This window comes from Buceros rhinoceros, unplaced genomic scaffold (genome assembly GCF_000710305.1).
Source record: "Buceros rhinoceros silvestris isolate BGI_N320 unplaced genomic scaffold, ASM71030v1 scaffold46632, whole genome shotgun sequence".
NCBI classification, from domain to species: domain Eukaryota; kingdom Metazoa; phylum Chordata; class Aves; order Bucerotiformes; family Bucerotidae; genus Buceros; species Buceros rhinoceros.
This window is the reverse complement of record NW_010401567.1, coordinates 1-14,338: the sequence shown is the minus strand read 5'-3', so window position 1 is coordinate 14,338 and position 14,338 is coordinate 1. Positions and strand designations below refer to the sequence as shown.

The 14,338-nt window shown below is 35.2% G+C and overlaps 1 protein-coding gene across 1 annotated transcript in view; it reads left to right on the top strand.

Annotated features, from left to right (window-relative positions):
- SPAG1 (sperm associated antigen 1) overlaps positions 1 to 12,667 on the top strand; it is an 18,662-nt gene extending 5,995 nt beyond the window's left edge. Inside the window, exons 4-9 of the mRNA XM_010132296.1 lie at positions 2,362 to 2,537; positions 5,580 to 5,721; positions 6,593 to 6,719; positions 9,958 to 10,122; positions 12,005 to 12,382; positions 12,536 to 12,667. Of these exons, the coding sequence (XP_010130598.1) occupies positions 2,362 to 2,537; positions 5,580 to 5,721; positions 6,593 to 6,719; positions 9,958 to 10,122; positions 12,005 to 12,382; positions 12,536 to 12,667 (1,120 nt within the window). The remainder of the gene's footprint in view (positions 1 to 2,361; positions 2,538 to 5,579; positions 5,722 to 6,592; positions 6,720 to 9,957; positions 10,123 to 12,004; positions 12,383 to 12,535) is intronic.
- Positions 12,668 to 14,338: the final 1,671 nt, after the last annotated feature.

Sequence of the window (14,338 nt, the reverse complement as noted above, 5' to 3'; positions counted from 1 at the left end):
AACTAATCAGGCTTTCCAAGAAATCTTAGAATCGACCAGGCGTTCGGTCTGATATTTCTAATAATTCTAACATAAAAGACAAGTAAAAATTTTAATATAAAGCCTTTACCTGATAATATAAAACCTTTGCCTGATCATTTTGCAATCAAAAGGAATTAATTAAGAATGTAAGTACATATTTTTATGAAAGTCAACTGAAAGCAACATTTTCTTGAATGTTTATCTTGTTGATTAGATGATGCTGAAATGTGATCCTGAGGTGGTTTTTAGATAAATTTGAAGGGCTGTTTCTTTTAACGGTGTGTGCCAAGTCACACAAAGATGCATTTCCAGCCTGCTTTTAATTTCTGGCATTTTCCTAGCTTTGTGAACATCAATGAATTTCCTATTTTCTGTACTTTAATTTCTTCTTGAGTGAATATTTTATTATTTGCTTTTCACTGTTAGAAATACAGAAGCCCTAATGTGGGGCAATATGTTTATGGATTTCCATTTACTAAATTGAAGTTCCATTCCAGTTGTCTCAACTCCTTTAACATCAGTTAGCAAATTGTATAAGATAGAAAAATAATAATAGCTATCTAATAATAGCAAATAGCTTGGGAGCTTTTATTGCTGAATCCGTATGAGTATTGTACTGTACAAATAAATTTGTGATAAACTCCAAAATTACAGGATTGTTGGGTCAAGTTAGGGTGTTGGTGATGGGGAAAGAATGTATTTGTCCCAGCATTTTCATGAGGTGCCTGTGCTTTTTAAACTAGCTATGGCACGCAGCTTTTACATTTTTGCAAAAGGCTGTGCTTAGATTATTATATTATAAGAAATTGATTAATCATCAAATACTGCAGCATTCTTTTTGTTGATTTTGATGAATTAGATTAGTTTTTTTTCTTCAACTTTTTAATCTCATTATGGTAAATGGAGAAAAATTAAACAGGAGGTCAATGGGACCATGGTTTACTGTAGAATTATTCTGTTACTGTCTATGGGAAATACCTAAACATAGTTAATTAACTTTTTAATATGAAGTGTACAGTTTTGTTCTCTAATGAAATAACTTGAGTAAAACTTAGGGCTGTTAAATTAATTACACATAGTAATACATAAAATCACACATTATACAGCTCTACAAACAGCCTTTTTAGTCTACACCATTCTTTAAAATATTTTGATAATTTCTGTTTTACAGTTAAGAAGATTAGAACAGGTGCTGCTTCTTGTGTTGGTTTGGTTTTGCTATCAGATCCTAATGGGAAGAAGATTTGATCCCGAGTGCTCTGACTCTATTACCATATTATTATACCAAGGATTTTTGTTGTTGTTGTTTTAGAACTGTTATTCAAATATTTAAAAAGAACAAAACTGAGCAAGAAAACTTGATGGGGTAATTTATGCTTTTTCTGCCTTGTTCTTCATGTCACATTCGAGGTTCTTAATATTTTTTTATGTATTAATGTAGTATGTTTTTTACACCTGTGTTAGATGGAAATGCACCTAACAGACAAATAGTCAGGTTTATTTGCTATATCATCGATGTGACTTGCTTTGCTACTCAATTCAGAATTTTCCTCTGTTAAAGTAGGTATATCACCAGCTGAACTTGACTCTTAAGCCTATTTTGGGGTTAGAAGACATTTATCTCACTGTTGATCTCATTCTCATAATTGATTAATGTTTGTCTGGGTTATTTTAAAAACCACTACAGAAATTGTAATGGAACCATGAAGACTTGTATGGCTTTACTCATGTTTACTTGAGTCTTCAAAATGTATCACAGCAATGGGAAACTCCCACTTGAATGGATTTTGGATTGAACCTCTCATATATGGAAATAGTTGACCTATATATATGTGTTCATTCAAGAAAAACCGGACAGCTTTTATATAATTTTGTATTTTTAAATGGGGGTAAAGAATCAATGAATTTCTGACTGTTTATAAAATGCAACTTAATACATACTTGGTGACCTGCATTGATTATTTAGAGAATTGTGGTGTAAGAGGTTTCATTTGACATTGGTAAATCTAGGTACCAGATTTGTCTGAGGATATTGTAATCTACACTTGCTACAAATAACACCTATGAACAGCTGAGAAGAGTTCATACATCAATGTTTTTCCTTTTTCTTTATTGCATGTGGTAGGCAGCATTTAGCATAAATACTCTACAAAGTAGAGTAAATGTAAATCTTAAATGAGTGCAAATCCATTGACTGCTGTGACAATCTGTTTTTAAATTAGTCTTAAGGATAATTATTCACTTTTTTTATTGGAACATTGTATTATTTACTGTGGGTGTAAATTATTAGTGAGAGTTAAATATATGAAAAGTCATGTTGGTGGGACTTCCCTCTTTCAGAATAACAAAGACTTTAATAGATCAAGATGGTCCCAGCTGGAGGGAGAAACTGCCACATATTCCTGTAGTCCCAGTTGCTGCTCAGCTACACAGATGGGATGGAGGAAACTTCACTTCAGAGGATAAGACAAGAAGTACTACAGATATCAACGGAGAAGAACAGCTGCAGATGAATCGTATGTATAGCTAATGCAAATGCATATAAAAAAAGAAAATAATTTGAATTGAAAAATTGAATAGGATTTAATAATGTCAAAGAAATTGCTTTAGAAAATACTTATCAGAGACCTTTGTGAAAAACCAAATGATGTGGTTTATATGTCCTTTATGAAGCCACAGTTAGGATAATTTTTTTAAGCCAAGTGGCGTAGTTTGCAGCACGTAATTTCTCAAGTTATATAAAAATAAAAGAATACAGCAGAAATACTTACCAGCATTATAGAGTCCTATCACAAGTATCAGTAGTTTCTCTGACATCAATTAGAGTCATAACACAGTTTTCCAAAAAAACCCCATCACCCAAACACCCAACCTCAGTAACATAATCACCTGCATAATCTGTAGCTAGTTATTTAGTTGTTCATGAAAGTATTTTTCAGCTCTTCAAAACAGAAAGGGTAGGCTTGTAGGTGGCCAGTAGTGAAATGAGCTATAGAAGAACACTTTTGAGATTTTTTTTTTTTTTTTTTTTTTTTTTTTTTTTACAACAGCCATTTTTTAATCACCTTTCAACATTTTTTTTTTTTTTGGATTTTTTTTTTTTTTTTTTTTTTTTTTTAATTTGACAGCAGCCATTTAGTAATCACCTTTCAAAGAAACATGTTTGAAAGTTCTGGACTTGTTGGCACACAAGCACTGAGTGCTTAATTCCTTTAGGATGCTTTCTTCCTCTTGATTTTTTCCCCTTCATTGCACTTTCCATTTTTTTCCTCCAGTAAGTCAAATGAAGGAACCTCTCTGATTCTGACATTAATCATTCTTTTTGTAGTGGCCTTAACTGTATGGTTTTTTTACTTGACTATTAAATGGTTCATCTTCTGAGTTTATTTCAATATGAAGAAAAGCAGTGCTGAAGATAATCTCCCCTTGACAAGGGAAGCTGGAATGCATAACTGATTTGCTGGCCAAAATACACAGCAGTGTTGGTTATCTGTCACAGGTTATCTGTTACACAGGTTATCTGTCCCTAATGCAATAATTACTGCAGTAATGCATGTCCTCAAATAATCTGCACTCTTGGCCACTACAGGTTTGATGACTTGAATGCCATCTGAAAGATCACTTTAAATTTTTTTATACCTGATGTAAAACAACAGGAAACTTGGAAAAAAGTGTATTTACAAGAACTGGCCATTTTTCTCAATGTAAGACCTACTTCTAGAAACTTGTAATAGTGTGATTTGTCTATTATTTGAAGTAGTGCATACTAAACTTCAGTAATGCCTCAGAAAATTGTTTCTCATTTAGGAAATATGAGGCATGTTGATGTATAATTTAAGCTCAGTTGAATTCATAAAAATTTTACTCTACTCTTTAAAATGTCCAGTGACAAGTAGTTGTTAGTACATGTCATTACTGATTCATCACTCTTGAGGAGTGGGTAGCACTTGGCTTTAACTTTTGGGTATTTCAAATTAAGTAGAAAACTGATACCTTGCACAATTGTTGCTATTAAACAGAAATGCCTATCTTGAAAAGTGCTTTTTGTGGTACTGAGTGTACTCCAGACTTTTCTGTGTTTGAATAATACAACTTGTTGGATTCTTATTTCAGTGCATAACTAACCTATGTAAACTTTTTAAGTAGTAAATTTGGATCTATATAGCCTTTTGTAACTTAGAGAGAGAATTTGAAGATCATTGGAGTGACAAGCATGCAGAAAAGCGGCTCCTGATAATGCTAGTGATCATGTTTAGCCTGTTACTAAGTTAACAAAACTGGCCATCACTGTCGTCATGAAGTGCACTCTATGGTATTTTGATACATAACACATCTCAATGTATTTCAAATAGCGTGGGCTTTGGTTAGGCTCTGTTTTTAAGAATATTAAATGTATCCATTTTCTTCACTGAAGGCTGACTCTTAAAGTTGTGGTTGCCTTCTCAGGCCTGTACTAAATCAGTGGGACCTGACCCACCCAGCTGGTACCAGAAGTGTGCCAGTAATAATGTGCAGTCAGTGGTAAAACCTTGTTGTTGGCTGACACCTTTTTGCAACAATATTCTGTTGGTTTTTATGTCTTACAGCTTGAGTCATCTTGCGTAAGTCTGTTCTGGTTTCATGTTGTTAATTATTTTTTTCCCCAAGCCCACGTGTAGTTGTTTGTCATAGGACACTGCCATGTTTTGATAAAAGAACTCACTAGGTTTAATTATTGGTTAAATTATGTAGTTATCTAGAGTGTTTAAAACCTGAACCTTGCCAAGGGACTCATTCTTTAAGAAGGTACAAAAAGTAGATTTTTCTATTATGATTTACTTAGAGCTATGTTACTAATTGTTTGCTCACAACAGAGACAGGAAAGTGCAGTCAGGATTGGTTTTCCACAGCAAACATGGCTATAAATTGTAGTCTAACCCAGAAGCATATGCAACAAATGACGTGGACTTTAGAACACAAAGTTAATTAAAAAAAGAAGTATAGTTAGGTGTTTTCAGGTTCCTTAAAGCATCTTTTATAAATAGGTATTAACAGTATTACTGATGTTACCACTAACCCCTACTGATGTGATGCTTTGTTTGTCATTGTCAGTTTAGCATAATAATTGTGATACATCGTTGTTTGCAGAAAGAATATTAGATGAAATTTTGTTTGCCTTGATGTGACAGTAGTGGAGATCTAGAAGGCCTTTAAACCTGCTGATTGATTACATCTCCACCACTGTAAATAAAACTGGTATCTCAGCAGAGGTACATAGTCCCTCTCTACCACACAGAAGGCTAGACAGGAGGTGAAAGTGTAGTGCAGCATGTTGCATTCCCTTTATTTTCAGCAAAATAGTTAGACTGGTGCATGAGGAAACATGTGTATGCCAAATGTAGATATGGTAGTTCATGCCTGTCTTAGAGCAGCGGGGAGATCTAGGACAGAAATGGCAACACACAGACTGATAAAGATACTTCAGTCACCAGGCGTTTATTCTTAGTCTGGGTAGATTATTCAGCTACCCTCAATGAACTGTCCTCCTTATGTAACACTGTGATCCTCTTGTCCTGTAGGTGAGAAAGCAGAGGAGAAGTTCAAGACATTAAAACTTGAAGGGAATGATTTTGTCAAAAAGGGTAAATATGAAGAAGCTGTAAATAAATACAGTGAATGCATGAGGTTAAATACTGAGGAATGTACGATCTACACTAACAGGTAAAGATCCAAAATCTAACCCTCCTTTGTGGGATAACAGTAGTTACACTTTCTCACTGCAAATAGAGATTTTGCATCCCTTCTGTCAGTATTGTAAAAAAATTATTTTATTCCCCACTCAGTGAGTGTTTCTAAGAACAAAATCAATTTTTTGTTCAACTGCATTATTTTCCAAGGGGAGCACATAGAGATGTCACTGATACATATATCTTAAAATCTTTACATAAGTAGAGTAAGCAATAGTAAGAGTCACAATCACCACAGCATTTTGCATCAATTTTTGAGAATACTGATATGATTTAGATTAAAAATTAATGTGCAGTAGCAGTATAAAAAATGAATAGTAATAATACAGGGGAAATGTACATTTTGAGAAAATTAAAATAGGAACACAGTCATCCAACAGAATTGTTTCACAGATTGACCTAATTCTGCAGCATAATTCTTTATGCTTTTGCAAATTAAGGATTTGACTAAGCCAGTACTTGAATAGAAGACTTCCAAATAATAATTAGGTGCAGAAAGCAGTATTGCTTATTAAGTCTAGGGCACTTTTTTATCCAGAATAGTATATAAAATCCATACTATATCAACTGCTATACTATCATATTACACTAACATAGGCTCTGCTTTTGAAATACTTAGGTATCTGCCTAACTCCAATCATTAATTATAATTGAATTTTTACTTTTATTGGAGGAATTGGCTTTCTCTAAATCCATCCAGTGATGTTATTAATACTTTAAAAGATACTGCATTGAGACTGAATTGTGTGAAGTACTGTAATTAACATTTATAAATCAGATACTGTTGGCACTACAGCACTGTAGAATTTACTTATATTGCAGTGTATTCTGTTTTTCTGTGTTAGAGCTCTCTGTTACTTGAAACTATATAAATATGAAGAGGCTAAGCAGGATTGTGATCATGTTCTTCAGATAGAAGATTCTAATATTAAAGCTTTGTATAGAAGAGCACTAGCGTACAAAGGATTACAGGTGAGGAAAGAGAACATGGCAGGTATTCTTAAGCACTTCTAAACTTGCTTATCCTCTTAAAAGGAAATCAGTTAGTTGCAGTCAATGGGTAAATACAAAGTATGCAGTGCTGATGATTTATTACTTTGCAAAGCATTAGGCATACATAAAATATTATCTAAATAGTTTTGCACTATAAAAACCTGCATGTTGACTTGTAATAATTAGAGAAAATATAAGAATATCGGAATAAACGAGGTTTGGCTAGAGATCGGTTAAGCAAGCTTCAACTCTGTTCTAATGTTCTAATATTCTTCTGGGTATCCCAGTCTGGTTTTCCTGTCAAGGAGTTTACTATATCTTTGCTGATGACAAATGGATTCTCTCCAAGTCTGTCTTCATCTGTCCAAACTAAAAGCTCAAGCTGTCTTTTGGCATCTGCTCACATTAAATCTTCGTCATCTGCCTGTCATATTAAACCAGGGTTTTAATTATCTTCATTCTCTTTCTCTTCCTTCCCTAAACACATTACAAACCTCTGTGGACAGTGTAGATTCTTAACCTTTTCCTTTCCATCTGTGTAGTGTTGGTGTCTGTACTGTGCTCGTGCTACACACAGTGTTTTGCGTTTCCTTTTACCTGATCATCATAAATGCAGATTATATCACTGAATTATATCCATGCTGAATAGAACTGCAAATCTCGTGTACCACCACTTGAACCATGTTGTTCCTCTTGCCCATCTTTCTTTTGGTTCCCCGCCTGCAGTGATGTTTATTAGCCTCTACCCTTCATAACTCTTTCATAGCAATCCTTACCCTACTTGTCAGCTGATCTCTGGTACTGAATTATCAGCTGCTCACTTCTGTTGTCTCATGATGGCAGCTGTCATCATATACTTTGTATTAAATTTTACAAGTGTCTTTAAATAAGCATTGTTAGTGCTTTCTCCCATGTTGCTCCTTATTACTGGAGGTGATCACTCCAAGTTTCAGCAGTGTACACCAAGTGAATACGTACCTCACACTGCCATTACATTTGATGTCTTAACAAAAGATTACCTGATTGTTTCTCAGCTTACAGATCACCTGAGGACAGACACCCTGGTTGTGCTTAGCCATGTACTAGCCTGTTCTTATCCCCTTGTAATTCCAAATGCAGGTCATGGGAACTATGGGACCTTTTGTTTGTGATAATTTTGTTCCTCTGTTACAGTAGCTATGAAATTTTTAAAGTCTGCTTTGATGAATTTTTAAAGTAGGTGAAAAGTCTTAATTTTGTGTAAAAACTTTTCTATAACTGTACCAAGCTACCTGGTATTGATCACCTGTAACCTTATTTTGTTTAAGTTGATAAAAAATAAGTATATATATGAGCAAAGGTACACAGTGATTCTACCAGTCAAAAATTTTATAATAAATGGAGAAATAGCTTCTGAGTTTTTTAATATATATTAAAAAAAAGCTATTTTTGCATTATTGAAGACATAATGTGAAACACGCTGTTCATGGATTCCTTCAGAACAGTCTGAACTGGGGATTCCCCAAATGTTTTGTTGTGGTTGGATTTAATATCTTCATTAGTGCTAATTCCAGAGATGTGAGTGATTCGTGAAAGCAACAAAAGTGATTTGAGGTAGACAAATGACCCTGTAATGAAAAATTTTAAGGGCCTAAAAGCATGTAGTTTGGCAAAGACCTAACTAAGCTGGGAAGTGTTACTTGTACATAAATACCAGATATTTAACCACAAAAGCTGCAGTGGAATTTAATGCAGTTTAATTAAATGAGGGGTTTTTTTATGGATATGTTGAGATGTAGTTAAGGGAAGATCAGGAAAAAATCATACACGTGTGATGAATTAGGCCTGTATAACACAGGACCCTGAACCATGTCTCCTACAGCTGATAGTCTAGTCTCTTGCTTTTGGGTACAACCATCTTGTATAGTTTTTGGTGAGAAGTCTGGCAGGCTGCAGTTTTAAATCCAGCAGTGATGGTTGTTTGCTGACCCTTGTGAGCGTTTTCAGAAGTCTGATCCAGAATCTCATTTGTCTGTAGCTGTGAATCATCACATCTGTAGTTCAAACGGTTTTGGTTAAAAGCTGTGTTCTGATGAAAGCAATCTGCCCCCTTTCTGCATTCATTTGCCAAGGCCAAATAATTCTAGTTCTCTTACTCTTTTTGCATGATATAGCAGACTTCAGTTCACTTACAGACTTACTGAAATGTCTCTGCACCCTGAATACTGTTCAATACATTAGTATTGAACAAAATATTCCATGTAGGAAAGCGAATGTGAGTAACTTGTACACTAGTGCTTTTATTACTGTTGAGATGCTGAGGCAATATCTCAGCTGGTACATGAGTATTTTTTTCCTGATAATATGAATGACTTCCAGTAACCTAATGATACTGCTTGGGAACAGAAGAAACATTAGATCCCTCACACAAAGAAAGGATGTTGATCTTTCACTGCATGATCTTTTACTGTTTATTGCCACATTTATTCCTTATTTTTGGTACTTCAGCCCTCAAGGTATCTTTATTTTTCTGTGTGATATTTCAGTCTTCCTCAGAGTTGATGCTATTAACTTCGTCCCTCCAGAAAATCTAGTCTAAGAAATCATAATTCCAAATATGGAAATTTGAAATGAAAAAACCATGAAACAAATGACAAGACTGATTATTGAGGAACTGTGTCCTAATGCCACTCTGTCACTGTGCTTGTCCTAATCCTGTTTATCCCAGAGTTCATAATATAATCCAAGTCTTCGCAGGTATTACAAAAAATTTCCCTTCTCAAAATGTAAGAGATGGTCTGTTGGTTCTAATACCAGGAAGATTAGGTATGCTTTTAATCTAAGCTTAATTTAACTCTCTTCTATGGGTAAAGCAAGTACTCAAACTATTGATGGACTCTCATTATATTAATCTTGAAGAAGTGTCACACTATAAGCAATTATGCTTAAAAGCAACAGCTCTCAATAACCTGTTCTCCAGTACAGGGAATATGTTTCTCAGAATAAATTATTTCCTATTAGATACTTAATACGGAAGTGTTTAGTCACTAAATACTAGCCCAGACTCATCCTGTTCCCTTTCTTCCCCTCTAATGAAATTACACTGTCTGTATTTAGATTATGTTTGGCTACTTAATGTCAAGATCTCAGCATTTTTATTTTTCTTAATTGTAAAGGACAGTATGGTAGTTCCAATTTCTTTTTCTAGTGGTGTGCTTATTTTCCCTTCTACTTACAGAATTATCAAGCCAGTGTTGATGATTTCAACAGAGTACTAATAATAGACCCAAATGTTCTTGAAGCAAAAAAGGAACTGGAGGAGGTAACTCAGCTGCTTAACCTTGACAGCAGTGCTGCAGCTGGCAGTCAACAAAAGCAAAGGAAGAAAATAACCATACAAGAGGTATACCTGTTCATTTTTAAAGGCAGGCAGTATGGAAGCCACACATTTGAAGAGATAATATTAAAACTTTTGCTTTGCACTTGTTAGCTTTACATTTCTGGGGGGTGGAGTTTTATTTTTCACGTTATTTTGAGGATTCTTTTCCATGATGTGTTCAGTCTCCATTACATTCTGTAGTAAAGCTCGGACTGCTCTGAAGTGTAGTCAGATCCACACCAGAAATGGAAAGGGTATGTTTAGATGGCACTAAACTTGAGGACATGCTCCTTGTAAAAAAAACTACTTGGACTTTGAAATACCTGTTTTATAGAACATCGCTGTCAAATAGCAGTTTTGCTTTTAAAGTCTGTGCTGCCCTGGGGCTGTGCTGGCAAAGGTCCATTGTCAGCAGGAGTGCTAGTAGTAAAGGTACTGGTCTGAAGAATGAAATCCTACCTTAAAGAGCAAGAGTAGGATCATATAAAAGAAGTATGTGACGTTATGTACTGGATCAAAATGTTAGCCTTGCAGAGGTCTGGGTAGAATTAGGCGATGAATGGATTTTCTCAGTCATCTGATAATTTGAGATTGTAGCTTTGCTGGTACTTTAGAATGCTGGGGTTTTTTCCCTTTTAATTTTAAAATGTAAAGTACATAGTTACCAGTCTGTACATTGATACTGTAATTTGATAATGTAATTTCAAATGGCACTATAGTGGAAACTGCAATTATTAATATAGAAACAATTTTTTTTACTGAGAACTTCACATTGTCACGAGTTCATAGGATTTTATGTAACCAGCGTTAAGCCGGGTGTAGTGTTCAGTTAAGCTCTGAGTTTTGACAAACAAAAGGACCTGGAGAGTGTTTAGAGAAGGTTTGGGAAGTGACTGCATTGTTCAGAGTGCAACTAATTACTTTACTGACAGTGGTAATTTTTCCAGGGGTGGGGCAGGAAGCATTTGTTTGCTTTCATAATTACAGACACCCCCTTAGAGAGCCTTCTCTGTCTTGTCTGCTGTAGTAGCAGGTAGTTCTGTGAAAACAGACTGCAAAGAGAAGCAAGGAAGATTAGAAACTGGGATTTATCATCATTATGCCAGTTTAATTTTAGAAAAGACAGTCAAGATTTCTTTCTTGATACTAAGGATTGTTGAAAAATAGAACAAAATTTCTCTAAACCCAATGCAGTATTTTCCAAAAATGACTAATCTAGCTCCCCTGTACTATGCAATTCAGTATCGTCAGACTTTGAAAAAACTTTGTCATCCTTTGCAGAGATCCTGTTCAATGAGTTTTAGTCAGTTTATACTAATTCCACAACTCCTGATAGCTTGAAAGAGATTTTAGCAAATGTAGTTGAACCTGTGCTTAATTTTTCTAGTGACTGATTCATAAAACTCGATATAGGCTGCAAACTCAGGAGAAGTCAAATGGATATTCAAGCAGTGAGGCCACGCTGAGCTTTCCCCTTCCACAGCGGCCTGATGCAGCTGCCATACACCTGTGCTATTCCGAGGCACAGCACTGAAATGAAACGTGGCTATCTGGGGACTTGACTTCAGTTCTGCTTGTCTTCTGGAATTTCACGTTTAAGACGTGTATACAGTCGTCCTTAGCTTCTCCCAGTGGTCTTCAGTTGTCTTTCTACAGCGGAGTGCCAGGCGGGGAAAGGAAATGTAAAAAATATGCACCTTTGGCTACAAACCTTAAAAGATGAATTAGAGGTGCTGTTCTGGGGAAAAGTAGTACATAAAAGAGCACAGGTGCCTTTCTTTTATGAAGGGTAAAATGCCATCTTTAATATAGTGACGTTATTGATGATATATGCACTCAGTTTATGAAGCCTCAGGTGATCCGTATGCCCACACTGGAATGACTTTTTGCCATTTTCTTTGTGGAGGTGACTGAATCTGATGAACAGGAAGAGAGGCAGTTTGCTGCATCAGATGATGTTGTGACCGATCATGTTACTTCTAAGGAAGCAGTTCGGAAGAGTGTGCCACTGGAGACCTCCAAGAAACTGCGTATTTCGGAACCGTCTAATGCTTATGACTTTGGTCAGATTATAAATGCAGTGAATACCAATAAGGATAAAGCTGCTTGTGCAGATCTTTTAACACTTACTGATCCAAAAGATTTGCCAGTGCTGCTAAGTAACAAACTTGAAGGAGAAATCTTCCTGATTTTTATCGAGTCGTTGGAATATTATGTAGTTGGAAAAGACCCTGGCCTTGTGTATCAGCACCTTTTCTACTTGAGTAAAGCAGAAAGATTTAAGGTAAGAACCTAAATCGATTGTGTACTTAAGTTTCACAGAAACTTAACGGAAATTTTCACAGCTTAAAAGGAAATGATACACTGATTTGGTATCTCTGTCAAATACTATGATTTTCCGTCAACCTATGCTAATATAAAGTACTCTGTTTTTCAGGTGGTGCTGGCCCTCCTTAGCAAAAACGAAAAAGAACAAGTTCAGCAACTGTTTGACTTACTTTCAGAAAACCAGAATAATCAGTATTCTTCGGAAGATCTCAAGAGCCTTAAAAAGGTTTATGAACTTTAAGAAGTTAAAATGTATTGATTACATGTATGTAGTTCATGTTCCTAAGGTGGATCTATGAACTCTGCAGCCTTCCATGGGCTGAAGTGGGTTCTTACCCCAACTCTTTGAATTCTGTTGTTTTGACAAGTATGCACATGTAAAACTTGCTGCTCCTTTTTCTTGTAGTTGTGTACATTTTTAGTCTCTGGAATTTAATGCATGTCTGTGTTCAGTTCAGTGTTGATGTTGTTTGGCATACTGATTTTATTTACACTGAGCTCATATATATAAAATTACATTGTACATTATATATAGAATGTGAAATATCTTAATGGTACAGTAGATAATACACTTCTAGTCATCGCTTGTTATATCATTTTGGGAGTTGTATGTTCCTGTGATAAAGAAGTGTCTTCAATATCAATGGGTCTCTTAGCAATAGCTTGGCTAAAATGAGTTTACAAAAAGTATGAACACGTTCCACATACACTCCTACAGGCCATCTGTTCCTTCACTATCTCTGGTCTATATCAAACAGATTTAAATGTTTTTGGTGCAGTGCATCTTAGCAGAAAGGTGAATGAACTATGCATTCGCTTGTCATGGAACACTTTGAATCAAAATAATTAATTATTAACTAAGGGGTATGTTTTTAAAATTATTAACAAGTGAGTAGTGTTTAGTGCACAGAGACTTATTTTTTCTAGGACTGCTGGTTTGCAAAGTGATAGCAGTGAACAGGAGAACTAAGTGGCTGCACTTAGCAATGACATACTTAACTCTGAGGCTTGTAATCAGAGTATTTAAAACACCAGCTATTTCTGTTTACAGACATACTTATAAAGCTAAAAGTAAAACCATTTTGAGGACCAGTATCATTTTTTTAAAGTATTTATTTCAGGCAGTACTTATGTTTTACATTTGATTCTGACAAAGCTCCTTTATTCAAGATGAAGCTTTAAAATTTTTCAAATACCCCAATGCCTTCTTTGCACATATGATATATAAATGTATATCAAACTCACTGGCACTGCAGAAATATTAAGAATGTTCTAATGAAAAATTTTCTCAGGTGTATATTAATTAAAATAATAAAGGTTTTCTTTCTTTAAAAATACTATTAAGACTTCTCTTTTCTAGCTCTACACTCTTAAAGCTTATAATTCTGACATGTGGATTATGAGTTTTGTCTTGGAGTGCCAAAAATGAGGCTTTTAATTCCTAAAGCACTGTCAGTACAAGTGTCCTTTTTTTGTGGGACAGTCACATGCTCAAGAGAGAACTATTGCGATCTATCTGATCTATGCATAACCAACTGTACTTAACCACAAAGTGACTATTTCATTCTTCAGTCGTGGTGAGAAGGTATTCACTAATTTCTGTGTTAATTACTTCAGTCTTTGTATTTTTTCCACTGTAGTTTACTATGCTCAGAGAAGGTAAGTTGTAGATGTGCAACTGACGTCGTTTTAAAAAAGAGGGCAAGAGTATCTCAGTGGGCATACCTAGTTTTGGGGTGGGAAGACACAAATCACAGCATAGTGTTGGCCTTATCATCACCCCCTCAGCATTAACACCTACAGAATCCTTTTGGTTGGAAGAGACATTTAAGATCAAGTCCAACCATTAACCCAACACTGCCAGGCTACCACTGAACCGCCACATCCGTATGTCTATTAAATACTTACAGGG